This window comes from Mustela nivalis (genome assembly GCF_964662115.1).
Source record: "Mustela nivalis genome assembly, chromosome: 4".
Taxonomy (NCBI): Eukaryota; Metazoa; Chordata; class Mammalia; order Carnivora; family Mustelidae; genus Mustela; species Mustela nivalis.
In genome coordinates, this window is record NC_139023.1 from 69,211,329 (window position 1) to 69,226,172 (window position 14,844).

Here is a 14,844-nt window from a genome sequence, read left to right on the forward strand (position 1 = left end):
TGAAGTTGTACTTTTCCCCCTTTCACCAGAGAAGGATGCCGCATAGAGAATGTACTGAAGAATGTCAAATGCAGGAAGTATGCTTTCAACATGCTACAGCTGATGGCTTTCCCCAAGTACTACCGACCTCCAGAGGGGACTTATGGAAAAGCTGACACCTAACTTTACCAACAGGCAAATAAACAGGAACACAAACACGCTTCAGTCGGATAATCTCCACCCTTTTACCTTTTTTACTGTCACGAATTTGTGGAGGGGAAGTGATCAGGGATGGTGGCCCAGATCTAGGCATTCTTTGAATTAGGTGTTAGCATATTACTCTGAAAGAAATCCATTTACAAAATCTCCAGTAACGTTGTGATTCTAGTTCTCGGTCTCAATGCATCGCCCCTCGCTGGCTGAGATCAGCTCAGGACGGGGACATTTCATTCATAGAGTCCCTGAGCCAGAGGCATTCTGAGGAAATGTAGGCTGCCACAGAGGTAGGACAGGTGACTCCAAGAGGGACTCTCGACCTCCCAAGCGAAGACAGGAGAGGGGCAAAGGGGAGGGAGACTCAGACATGTTATTCCACAGCTGTTCTTACGTGTAAACTTAGAGCCCATTTTTGGGACTTGGAAAATATTTTTCCAGTGAATTAAAATTCGGTAACGTCAACGCATGAACTTGACGGCAGAAGCGGGTTGCAGGTGTGCTTGTAAAGACTTGGGGCCTCGGGGCAAGATGAGACCAGTCCTCCCGCACAGGTAGATGACAGTGTTAGCAACACGGTGAGAGACTTTTCCACAACATGCTGTCTTTTCAAAACTCTGACGAGAGTCATGTGACCTCATTACAGAAGTGGTGATAGAAAAAGTTGAATAGTTTAGTAGAAAAAACACCACGAGGAACAGCTACTGCAAGGAAATGAAAGATGATCAGCCTGCTGATGTCAAATGTGAAAATCCCCATCAGCCCGAACTTTATGTAGCCAAGTTCATAAGAGTCAATAAACTATCTTTGTGATGTTTCCCAATAGTCCTCTTGTTACAGAATATAGATGGTAGAAGTGTGCATGTCTGGCATAGATGACTATATGTGAATAAACATTTTAAGACCTATGCAGCCATAACTAATGATAAACTCAAACAATTATTTCTGGTAACCTGAATTTGGAATTTATTCTCCGGAAAATTGCACCATAGGTATTCCAAAATTCCAAATTAGAAATTGCTTTGGAGATCATCTTGTATAAGGCCAATGTAATTGGGTAAATTAAAGCACCAGGAAGAGATGCACCCCAGTCATCCAGCTAGATAATTTTAGAACCATGATTACAATTCATTCTTACCTTCCTGGCCTGTGGATTGTCTATTCTCCAAACTGCCATGCTAAAAATATACGTGAAAATTGTGGGAGAATGCTAGTTAGTTAAATAAAATTTGGCATTTATTGCCAGAATTGAGCCTTGGAGTATAATGGTCTGAATAAATGAACCTGTTTTCTCCAGATGTTAAGAGTTTATTCTTTTTCCTCACTCATTGGAAGAGTATGTTATCCAGAGCATAAATCTCCCCTTGGAAATGCTGGAGGGCTGTTACGTAGACATCTCCTGGCTGTGCCCACATTCAGTGGATGATATTATGGGTTTTTTTCATAGCTAGTGTGACAGCTTCTTGGCTAAGATGTCTGTTGAACTAAGGACTCCAAACAGATCTCTAGGTTTGTGTTGGGTTTTTCAGATTACTACAAATTTTTGATAACTGTTTGGCACCTTTCATACTAGAATTTTCAATCCATTATTTTAGCTAGTGACTTGTGGGCGTTGTATTTGAGGTCATCTACAAACAGTTTCCAGGTTTTTAAATAAAAAGGTGCTGTATACTATGGATCTATTTACAGACCAAGTTTCCTGGTGTTCTCTCTTATGCTTCATTCTCCATTTCAGTGATTAAATATAATTTTTGAATTGGTCAATTTTATTTGAAAATGATAGGATTTGGGGTTATTTCCATGATCCCGTTGGATTTAAATAAAGAGGTTGGGATGACAGAGGTTTCCTTGAGTAACAGTGAAGCCACACTCAGTATATCAAAGAGTGGTCTGTGTTCCAAAAGACCTTAAATGAAAATGCATCATCTTGTAAATACGCTTATAAAGTCATTTTTCTTTGTATTTTTAAAAATGAGAACTCTTGACAAAGATACAGAAAAAAATATTTATTAAATAGAAAATCAATAAGTACAGTCTTCTATTTGGGGAAGATATCCCAAAGATATATTTTCTTTCATTTTTAGTAAGTTCTGATAGAGAAGTCTCAAAAGCTGGAGATTACTGCCATACAAATGCATAGAAGTTTTCTTTAATTATTAGCAGAGTCATCTGCCTTTCCCTTTATAAAGCCTGTATCTGTGCATACTGTTAAAAGTGGATTTAACCAAGAAAATTCATATTTCATACCAACAGCAATACTGCTCTCTTCCTGAGAGCTATTCCAAGTACCATTGGAAATCCACCTCACTATTTCTTAATTTTTTGCAGTTTCCTAGATCAAAGACCAAATGTTAGAAAGTTTTAAAATCTCCTTTGTAAAAACACAGCCTAGTCATGCTTTCCTCTCTCTTTTTTTATTTAAAATATACACGAGCAGACCTATTTCAAGAGATCAGATTGAGCCAGAAACTGAACCAAGAAAATGGCATTTCCAAACAAGATAAAAAAAATTTTTTTGGTTAAAAATATGTTTCCCTCTAATGCAGTTATCAAATGCAGATATCAATTCTGTAGAGCTGTTTGCAGAGTTCTACAGAAAACATATTTAAAAACAAGGGAAGGCGAAATCTTGATTATGTTTGACCCAGTGACAAAAGACCCAAAAGAGCCTGAAAATGTTCCATGAAACAGGTCAACATTAAAGTTTCAAATATTTGATTGAAGCAGACCCACATTTGGATGCATTCATTAATTTCCCACAGGGTTGTTTGGTTTTTCTTTTTTTTTCTTTGTAAATATCGTCTTGGATCTTGTCTGTATCCTGCCAAAACAATCCTTTGGTGTTTAGTCAGTCCAGGAATCCCATGAGTCAGAGCCACAATTTTTTTTTTTTTTTCAGAGCCACAATTTGATCCTGCTGACGAATTGTGCTAAAATGACCAACTAACTAAGTAGAGCAGTACAGCATATGACTAACCCCCAGTTCTTACTTTATAAGACAGATCCCTGTTTTTGTTCTGGAAATCTATGAAGTCTTAAAAGCCAGCATCTGGGTGGAAGATACTTTCCTTTTTCCCCCTTTTACCCTCCACTACGTATGGTATTTTGCATAAAATAAGACTCTGAGTGGAAAAGAAAAAGATTTGTATGGAGTAATGCTTTTCTTCCCAACAAATCAAGCCCCTCCTTGTGTAAAGTATGATGCATGAACCAAGGAGAAAGGATACCAGCGGTGCACTAGAACTGACTCATGTAGACTCATGAGAGTTAAATTAAATTTAACTCTCATTAAATTTTCAGGAAATTTGTGAGCCGGTTGTTAAACACACCATCATGAATTATTAAATTATCAAAAGCAATTAAATACATTTTATTAAAAACAAGGATCATGATCAAAACTTACTACTTCCTGATTGTTTTCCTTCGTTTTACTCTTTCCCTGTGCTTCTGAGGTTATTTATGTCCATTATCTCTGCACAGTGGAAACACTGTATCATCGTGAGCTACTGTGCATCTCTTCCTGACTCCACACCCAGAAACATCAGGTGGGTAGTTTGAAATTGATCACAGTGGGAATATTTACATCCAAAAATGACCCAGTGCTGCAAACTGGGACCTTTAATTCCTGGAAAACCAGTTGTTAAACATTTACCAGCATACAACTGAATGCCACCTTTTTCCTCCAGCAAACAACAAATAATTGAAAACATTATGAAAGTATTAATATAGTATTAAGTTCAATCAGGCATCTTCAGATGGCTACAATTTTGTTTTGGCTGTTTCCCTTTTTAAAAACACCTATTAGACTGTAAGTAATATTTGATGTTTATATGTTCTTCATAATTAAATTATATACTCATACAGATGCATTTAAAAATGTATCTCTCTTCTGCAAGGGAAATCTTAGCCATGAAGCTTTAGCATAAGCAATAACAACCATGGGCTAAATTCAGAGAAATGTTAGCCTTATTATAATATCACTGAAAATGTGCTTTAGTACAAGTTTTTAAGCTTATAATTTCAGCATTTTCTAAAAGCAGGAAAAATGGTACCATATCACTATGTCCAGATTCTAAGGAGTATAGTTCGGTTGAAATCCACACTGTTAGATTAGGCAAATTAAACTCTGGCAGTATGCTAGAACACTACAGACATTTTAGATGTTTGATTTCCAAGCAGGATGGCATATCAGTTGTCTAATTCAATATGCAGGGCACCTTTTGTAATCTTTAGGAAATAAATTAATGTTTATCACAGATTTAAGAAACTGGCCAGAGAAAAAGCATGATCAGCAGTTAGAGAGGGAAGCGAGCCTGTTGAACACAAAGCATCCCTAATAGCTGGAGGCTTTACAAATTATGCACCACAGAAGAGAATGATTTGCTGAGCGTTGTGTGGTTGATTGACAATTTTAGTGTGAATTGACATTCATTTAGCTCAGCTGCAGTCGGCAGAAGCTATGCTTTTTCCCCCCGTATTTATATTTTATTGCTTTACAAAGAAAGTCCCAATATATTATATCCTTTGTTTCTTTGGCACTTCAAAGTTAGAACTTTCTACCCACACAGATGCTACCTATAGCAAAACTATCTTTAAGAAGAGGAAAATAAAATCAGTGTTTAGATAAAATATTGTGAACCAATTAGGTATCAAGCTAAGGTATGGAAATTTGGATTTTTACCTTCTGAGTCGTGGTGCACATTAATCAGTCTTCGAATCTTATTTCTAAGCACATAAGAGAGTCTAAAGTATTTCTGATGTCAAAGAAACAAAGCCTCTCTGGCTACTAGTACCAAGGAGGTAAGAAAAAGAATTGTAAGGTAATATCAGCCAAAAAATAAATTGTACATGCAATTAGCTGTCCTCAGCTTGAATATCATAGATTATGTGAACATTTAGAATTATAAATCAAAAAAAGAAAAAAAGGCTCACAATGAAGTATAGTCCCCGGAGAGTGAATATGAAGAAAGAGAAGCCTAATGCAAGCAATGGTTCCTGAGAAGCCAGACCTTGTTCATCTTTCCGTAAACTGAGTTCTTTAAGATGATGTTGCACTTTCCTACTCATAGCATGAATATATTCACAGGCTTCCTAAAATCACTGAAATGACTCTACAGTCACAAAAGAGCATACATAATCCAGCAGTCCAACTCTAATGATCGCTTGGTACGATTTCATTGTCTAGCAGGCAATATTGACGCACGTATTAGCAAGATTGCTTTCCCATCGATATAGGTCCTATGATGTTTTTATATTGCTGTCAATATTAAAACAATATTTCATGTCAAAGGACTTTTCAGACGTTTCAAAGGCAGGCTCCACAGATGTGTAAGTGGAGAGACACTCCCGTTTCCCTGCACAGGTGTGTTCTTTGTACACATGTACTTCTCGTGTGAATATTTTATTATATTGTTTAACCTAATATCTAATTTTCAGACTCTTGTGGTACTTATCTGAAATGGTGGCATTTGTTCTCTTCTTATGTTAAGTATATATTCTAGATGAGCCAATAATGTGTATTCCTAGGAAATGGGTCAGAGATAGGTTAGATCATGTTATACTGGCACTTGAAGAAAAATCATTTTATTTTGTTGTTCCGTGTAAACCATATTCATTGTACACTGTGTGTATATTTTTGTTTAAATAAATGTGATTTTTATTTTTTTCTGTTTCCGTCTTTTTCTCCCTATCACACATTTTTTTTTCATTTTCATCAGTTTAGCAATGTCTAAAAGCTAATTTATATAGCAGAAGAGTTTCCTAAATAATCATTCAAAGACAATAGACTAGTTTTTGGCTAGACCACAATTACAGTGCAAATTTTACATCGATTCTAGGTTAGTCTCATATTCACTAGTAGAATGTATCCTTAAGGGTTGCCATTCTGTAGGAATAAGATCAGCCGTGGTCTAGAAAAAAAGTTCAAGAACCAGATATCAGTGCTTCAACACTGGGCAAATCACTGATCTTTGTAGCCCAGATGCTGGTGGAGTCACTTGAGCACACGAACTAACTACTCCTTACAGGCTAGCTGGATCTGATCATTCATAACTCATTAGAGTAGCTGATACTAGAACGCACATTCCAAAGTTGTAATTACATCTTGTTGCCAAAAAATTTGCCAAAAGAGGTCCCTGGTTGCATGTAAAAAAAGAATGGAGTTTTGCCATCTGGAGCATTTCAAGAACATTGCTGATCCTGCAGCAAGAAACATTCCCCTTCTAGCATGTCATCATCATTAATATATGTTTGTACTAACATGTCTTTCTACATCTGAGCGGGAACAGTATGTAGGTAGCCTCATGGTGGGACAATGCATAATGAATTAGGGCAAAATGCTGCCTGCCATCAAACCAGAAGCAGGAGTGTTCTGCTGTCTTAAACCTCCACACAAAGGTACCTTGACTGTTGTAAGTGACATTCCCACTCAAAGTCACCACACAACAGGGACTCAGAAAATGTGTTCCAGGGCTGTGCTTCGGTATCTCCAGAGGGTAGAATCAGGATATCAAACCAGCTCCTACTCAAAGCAAAAATAGTCACATGGCATGATTCTGTGAGTCTCTATAGCAACAAACACCGAGTTCTCTGTTCTCCCGTTGGTCCTGATAAATCAGGGTGACTGAAGAACCAGTTTTTTTAAATAAATATTAAGTGAAAAGGGAGATTGTGAAAGCATATTTGGGTAAAATACCAGGAATGTGGTGTTAAGAACTTTCCACTTCCTAATCCATATGACTTTGCTGCTAGAGCCCTTGGTTACAGCAAGGGTGATAATGATCTGCTTTTTGCTTAGTCGGGTGGCTTCTCAGTTTTTAAACCAATTGACCATCAGCCACCATGTCCCTTGTGGATTATTCCCTTCCTCTGACCTGAGCATGCTCTCCTAAACATTCTTTAGGCTCAGTTACTATGTCTACTTCCCTTGCCTGTTCCTTCCATTTAGGAATTGCCCAGAAATCAAACACCAGCTAAAGAATGTGGGCGTTGAAGTCACCGTGTCTGGATGCAGATCTCGGCTCCCCCAACTGAATGCAGACACATGTCAAGTTCCTCTACATCTTCCTGCTCTGATCTGTAGAATGAGGGCTGTAGTAGGACTTACTTAGTATTTCTTGGTGAAAAGGAGGTGTGAAAGTGTATGTCTAGCCCTTTGCCCCGTGCCCAGTGTGACACCCAGTACCCATTCCCAGTTTAGTCCCCTGAAGCCCCATCATCTGCAAATAAAGGGTTGGCAGACTAACTCCATGTTCTCAGGACATTCATCATGACAATTTAGGACATCTGGGGTTCTGCCATTGAGACCCCCCGGCACCATATTTGGAAGGCAGAAGGAAGACAGCCAAGAGCTGGAGGGGATTGACCCCTTCTGCCCCAGCAGGAGCAGCAGTTGGATTCCCGTTTCTACTGCCGGTTCCCCAGCTTGCCACGAGGGGTGGCTGTGACCTCCACAGTGGTCACAGCAGAGCATTTTCCAGGCCCATAGATGCCAAAAGTGATTTCTGACAACTGGACCAGAGGTGCTGGAGGCCAGAAGCTTGACAAGAGTCTGCTTGGGACATGAAGTTCCTCTAGCCATTCCCAGGATTAAATAAACATCACATTCTCCATATTATACATATTCATTTTTTTTTCTCTGCTAGAAATAAACAGACTGGGTTCTTTCCCCACACTAAACACTGACTGGGGATACTGTCAGTCTATAGGACATGCTCAATACATTTCTTTTCAGTAGTTGTTGCTGATTAACTGGTTTATCTTTGATTTTTTTTTAAGATTTTATTTATTTATTTGACAGATATTTATTTATTTGACAGAGAGAGATCACAGTACACAGAGAGGCAGGCAGAGAGAGAGAGAGGGAAGCAGGCTCCCTGCTGAGCAGAGAGCCCGATTCGGGCCTCGATCCCAGGACCCTGAGATCATGACCTGAGCCGAAGGCAGTGGCTTAACCCACTGAGCCACCCAGGCGCCCATTTATCTTTGATTTTTCAGCTGAGCTATAGTGCCACCTTTTCCAATATTGTTTGGCCATTTCTGAATATATCTGTTTGGGGGTGTTCATACCTCCCAGGTCACACACAGTCCTCTCAGCTTTCCTGTCTGTTCATGCATCTGTGCCCGAGTCACACAGGTTTACAAGCTCCAGTCAGCTTTCGTCCATCTCCGTCGACATATCAACGTTCCGTTGGTCACTAGATTTATACATTTTACCACCACATCACCTCCTATCTATTACTTTCCTTTCTTCTGACCACAGCTATTACTTTTGTTATCCTTTGTTATCCTCAGAACTATAGCTTTGTCCAAGCTAAATGAAGTGTGGTATTCAATGACATCCATGATTTGGCCTCACCTTCCCTATCAAGGCTGACTTTCTATCTCCTGCACCTCTGTCCTCCGTAGGTAACCACACTAGGAGCCAGCATACACAATATGTCCCTCAGAGACACACACACACACACACAGATTCTCTCTCTCTCTCTCTCTCCTAGGTTTTCTCTGAACTATTTCCTTTTTCCCACCCTTCCCCCAAACTACTGCTCCAAGTTTAACTCATATGCTTCTTATTCCAGAGCAGTCTTCCCACATCACTCTAAATGGAATGAGTCTCCACTATTCTAATCTTTCCTTACTATGCCCTGTAGAGTTCATTCGTCTGTGCATTTCTTCTTTGATTTATTTAGCAGATACTTTAGAGTGTCTGTGTTGCTGGCAGGCAGCTGGAGCATCATGGTTAGCAGCAGGCAAGAGGCTTGGCTCTCCCATTCACAGACCTCACTGTCCAGTCTAGTGGTGGAAGCAGACAAAAGGGAAACCAACTAACAAAACAAAAACATAATTATTAGTTATCATGCTTGATAGGAAATATATAATCTAGGTATTCTGACAGAGAATCATGGTATAGGTGAGAGGTATCCTGGCATTAGGTAGGGGGTCCGGGATGATCTCTGAGAAGACATCACTTAGATGAAGCCATAAAGGAGGAGGATGTTCAAGGAAAGGGAGGGAGGTACAAGCACAGACACTGTGCCTGGGGTCAGTGCATGAATCACAGAGTACAGGGCTGGGAGAGAGATGAGATTAGACTTAGAGAAAGGCTTCCAGACCAGGAAAGGGAATTCAAGCTTTGTTTTATGTGCAATTAGAAGCAATTACAAAGTTCCAAGCAGGGGAACGAAAGTGACTAGTTGACATTTTTCAAGGATCACTTCAGGAGTAGCGCAGAGGCTGGATCATGAGGAACCAAAAGTGAAAGTGGCGAGGCGGCTAGAAAGAAAGCGCAGGCAGTGAGCGATGGTGCTAGACGGGGGCAGAGACAGTAGAAACAGAGAGAAGCAGAGAGATCTCTGGAACGTTCTAGGAGTCAGAATAGCAGGACTTGCTGGAGGACTGGTGGTGAGGGAGCTCGAGGGGATGGGAGTGACTGGGAAGTGGTGGTGACCTATGGAGATGCAGAAGGTGGAGGAGTAGGTCGGTGGGGAAACCAGTTGTTTGGCTTCAAACATGGAAGGTCTAACTGCCTAAATCTTCCAAATCCAAGCAGAAATTCGGGTTTGCCCATGAAGATGAATCTAGAGTTCAGAAAAGAGTCTAAATTGGGAATAGAGGAGTGTAAGCTGTCAGCAGGTGTAAATGAATGCAAACACTTGGGATGGTGGTCAGCACTTGTTGGCCGAAAGTGGCAAAAACGTAACTAACTGAAACCAAAGGCAATTTTTTTTTTTTTTAAAGATTGATTGATCAATGGATTGATTTGACAGAGACAGAGAGAGCACAGGCAGGCAGAGGGGCAGAGGGAGAAAGAGAAGCAGGCTCCTCAAGGAGCAGAAAGCTGGACACAAGGCTCAAACCTAGGATGCTGGGATCGTGACCTGAGCCTAGGGAAGATGCTTAACTGACTGAGCCACCCAGGCATCCCCAAAAGGCAATTTCTGGACTCATCAACGGAGAAAGAGCAAGGCTGAGGCTTTAGGCATATCTGTCACCTGATATTTAAATGATAATTTTAGTTCTCTTTCTCAATCCTACTCTGTCTCTCTCTCTCTCTCTCTCTCTCTCTCGATTCTATCATCTCTCTCTCTATTCCCACACCCATGGATTTTTTTGGGGGGTGGGGGGCAGGGCACGGGAGAGTGTTCTTTCCTCTTAGTGTAATATTCCAGAAAGTCTCTCCCAGTTCCAGGTTTACATGGTATTTTAACACAAGTCTCATGAGAAAAAAAGAGATGCTTTCTCTCCCAGCAATCATGTGAATCCCCAGAAGGACCCTGTCCACTCACTGTTCTGAGAAGAGGCTCTGAGGGGCTGGTGGGGACCACCTTTCCACTACTATGGCAGGTGATGTGCGGCACCTCAAAGGACAACTCTTCACATTAAATGGCATTGGCAAAGAGCAATGCCACAAAGAAAGAGACAGAGAAAAAGTGGATACCCACATCATCTGGGGGTGAGAAGCAATGGGAAAGAGGCCTGTGACTGGGACCCTCAGGGCTCTACCATTAAGAGGTAGGGTTACAGGAGAAGCAGCCTGCTTTTGATAAGAATTACTTTACTGCAAAATTGCATTTTATTTGGAGTTAGACTCTAAAGTCACTAATAGGATAAAAATAAAAAGTCATTTCACCGAAATAAATGTAACTAAGGAAACAACTATAACACTACAGTGAGAGGCAAGAGGTCTAATGGCTTCTGGATTTGCCATTAACCCTGAATGAATCCATTCATTGTTATTTTTCATTTGGGCAATATGTAAACTGAAGATAACACAACTCTCTCTGTGCTTGTCCCTGGTCAGCTTCATGAACAAGAAGTTAATTCATCTGACGCCAGGATTCTCTGAAACAGGCATTGCCTCTAGAATATGGTTTTATTTCAGAAACCCCTGACTTATTCCTAAAAAACATATGAACTTGAACTGATTTTCTTTTTTCAAGAGAAATAAAATAGAGACTTAAACATCCTTTCACCTGTTTCATGTTTTTAGATGAGGAGCATCCTCTAAGATAACACTTGTGTTTGCTCATAATTCTTTATACAACTTGCCATTCCTTTAGCAACTTTTTTTATTTGGTGAGTGTGGACACAACCGGATATGCAGAGTTTAGCCAATATGTTGCTTCCTTTTTCTGGTATTTGTTATTTGCCTACCTACAGATATGACATTTTCTTTTAGAAAATTGACAAGAGGGACTATTTCCCAACTCATTCCATGAGGCCAGTATTACCCTGACACCAAAATGAGACAAGAAAAAAGGAATTAAAAAGTAATATAAAGTAATTACAAAGCAATACAAAGTAATTGCAAAGAAGTAATCAATGAATTCAACAAGGTTGAATCAACAAGATCAATATACAAAAATGAATTGCATTTATCTATTTCTGACAATAATCCATTTAAATGTAATAAACGATACCATCTACAAAGGCACAAAGGTAAGTCAATTAATACAAGGATAGTTTTTTTAGTAAATAGCACTTGAACAATTGGATGTTCATATGCAAAAAGTAAGCCTTCATGAATACCCAGAACTCTTACAACAATTAATCAAAATGTAAATGTAAAATTATTAAACTTCTAGACAAAATGATAGGGGAAAATATTTTTGAGTTTGGATTAGGTAAACAGTTCTTAGATACAATAGCATAAGCACAAATCATAAAAGTAAAATAATTAATGAATTTAACTTTATTGAAATTGGAAACTTTTGTTTTGCATTTAACATTGTTAAGAGAAAGAAAGCTTGGCCACAGACTAGAGGAAAATATATGCAAATCATACATCTAACAAAGGATTTGCAACCCACAATATAAGTAACTCTCGATGTTCAACAATAGGAAAACAAGCTATTCAATTTTAAAAATCATGAGCAAAAGATTTGAATAGACACCTTGCCAAGGGAAATATATGGCTGGCAAATAAACACATGAATAATGTTCAACATGATTAATCACTATGGAATTGCAAATCAAAACCATAATGAGATACCATTTGAGTATGTGGAGCAACTGGAACTCTCATACATTGCTGCTGGTGGGAATGCACAGTGATACAGCTACTTTGGAAGATAGTTTGATGTTTAGGAAACAGTTAACACATGGGTAGTGCATAACCCAATCATCTTACTCTCAGGTATTTACCCAAGAAAAATAAAAATGTATATTAATATAGAAACCTATACATGAATGTTTATGGAAACTTTATAACTACCAAAACCTAGAAACAAGGCAAATATCCTTCAACCACTGAATGGGTAAAGAAACTGTGACACATCCATACATTGTAACACTCTTCAGTAACACAAAAGCATGGACTATTTCTTTACACAAAGATACTGAAGAATTTCTTGTTCATTTCTTTAAGTAAAAAAATTCAGACCCAAAAGACCACATTCTCTATACTTTCATTTACATAGCATTTTAGAAAAAAACTGTAGGAACAGAAGAAAGGTCAGTGGTTGGCAAGAATTGCAATTGAGAAGCAGTTTGACAGAAAAGGGATAGCATGTTGAAATTTTTGGATGTAATTGAACTATTCTGTATCTTGATTTTGTAGTACATAGAGTACACTATGCATTTGTCAAAATCCATGATCTGTAAAAAATTAAGAGTGACTCTTACTCTGTGTCAGTTTTTTAGATTGTATGCCAACTTTTAAAAATTAATTAAAATTTTAAAATAATAAAATGCAAATTAAAACCACAAAGAGATACCACCACACACCTAGAATGGCCAAAGTTGAAAAGGCTTACTATACCAAGTGTTGCAAAAATGTTGCTAAATCTCAAAGTAATTATGTTGAGTGTAAGAAGCAAATAAAACTAGACCACATACTGTATGATTGTATTTATATAAATTATAGAAAATACTAACTAGCCTGGAGGGATATAAGTAAACAAAGTGTGTGCCTGAAGATAAAGGTAGGAGATGAGAAATCATTATAAAAGGGCACCAAAGGGGTTCCTGGGTGGCTCAGTGGGCTCAGGTCATGATCCCACGGTCCTGGGACCAAGCCCCGCATCGGGCTCTCTGCTCAGCAGGGCATCTGCTTCCTCCTCTCTCTGCCTGATTCTCTGCCTAGTTGTGATCTCTCTCTGTTGAATAAATAAATAAAATCTTTAAAAAAAAATAAAAGGTCACCAAAAACTTTTGGGAGTGGTAAATTACCTTCATTGTGCCAATGGCTCCATGATATAGATAGGTCAATAGAATAAGATTGATGATAGGTGGTTAGATGATAGATAGAGAGAGAGAGAGAGATAAAAACCCATCAAATCATACACTTTAAGTGCCATATCTTGTATAAAATTTATATCCAATAAGCCTGTTTAAAAATTAAAGGAAGAAAAACCACCAATCTTATAAAAACTCTTCTGAAGGATATAAAGAATAGAACACTTTACAAACATGTTCTTTGAAGCCAGCATAATTGTGATCAGGATACCTGAAAAACTATTACAAGAAAAGAAAATCTCTGGTCAGTGATACTTACCGTCATAAATATAAATATCTGCACAGAATATCAACAGCTGAATCGATTAGGATATTAGAAAAAATGTATCACAGAGCAGCTGAGTTTATTCCTGGAATGCAAGGTTGGTATAATATTCAGGTTTCAGCCAATATTTAGTGTTTCAGTCAACACTAAAAACACACTGAGAATTAACCACACTTAAAAAATAAAAGAGTAAAATCACATGGTATCTCAAGAGATGCCAACAAAATATAGAGTAAAATTCAACGAACTGGAAGTGAAAAGGAATTTGTTTTACCTGATAAAGAGTTATCTGAAAACTTAGTGCATACTGAATGGTGAGATATTCGTATTATGCACCTGAAAAATATGTTCCTTCCTCTCCATGCTTTGGAATTGTATCTAAGATCCTGACCAGCACAAAAAGAAAAGAATGTGTGTGTTATGAATTCTAAACAATGAAATGAAACATGATTATATGATTTTCATGTGGATTTATTAAAATTAGAAATAAAATATTAGAATTAAGAAATGAATTTACCTAATCATTCAACATAAATGAAGAGAAAGCAATTATATTTCCATATACTAGTAGATGAAAAAGTAGGAAATACAACTTTTCAAAATACACAATTTTCTTTTTTTTTTTTAAAGATTTTATTATATTTACTTGACAGAGATCACAAGTAGGCAGAGAGGCAGGAAGAGAATGAGAGGAGGAAGCAGGCTCCCCACTAAGCAGAGAGCCCAATGCAGGGCTCGATCCCAGGACCCTGGGATCATGACCCGAGCTGAAGGCAGAGGCTTTAACCCACAGAGCCACCCAGGCATCCCAAAATACACAATTTTCAACTGCATATCAAATGCCGTAGAATCAATATAACAAAAGCACACAAGACCTCAATGCTATAGATTCAAAACAATCCCAAACAAAATACCAGCAGGTATTCTGGTGAAAATTGGCAAGTTGATTCTAAACTTTACATAGAAATGCAAAGAATACTAAAAAACAAAGCAAACTTTCATAAATTGAACAAATAGTACACATACACTGAAATACAAATATTTAATGCACAAGGAAGGTAATTCAGTATTAGTGCTAGTTTAGATGAAAAGTGCAGGGAAGTAGGGAAAGATGGTACATTCACTACATGGCACTAGGAAATTGTCTCCTATGA

The 14,844-nt window shown here is 38.3% G+C and overlaps 1 protein-coding gene across 6 annotated transcripts in view; it reads left to right on the forward strand.

The window, feature by feature from the left end:
• The window catches only part of INPP4B (inositol polyphosphate-4-phosphatase type II B), an 837,179-nt gene extending 831,323 nt beyond the window's left edge, over positions 1-5,856 (forward strand). For 5 of the 6 annotated variants that reach the window (XM_082727238.1, XM_082727239.1, XM_082727240.1 and 2 more), the window contains one exon: positions 30-5,856. In XM_082727238.1, the coding sequence (XP_082583364.1) occupies positions 30-162 (133 nt within the window). In that variant the 3' untranslated portion in view covers positions 163-5,856. The remainder of the gene's footprint in view (positions 1-29) is intronic. The other variant, XM_082727234.1, reaches the window with a different exon arrangement.
• The last annotated feature ends 8,988 nt before the right edge of the window (positions 5,857-14,844 follow it).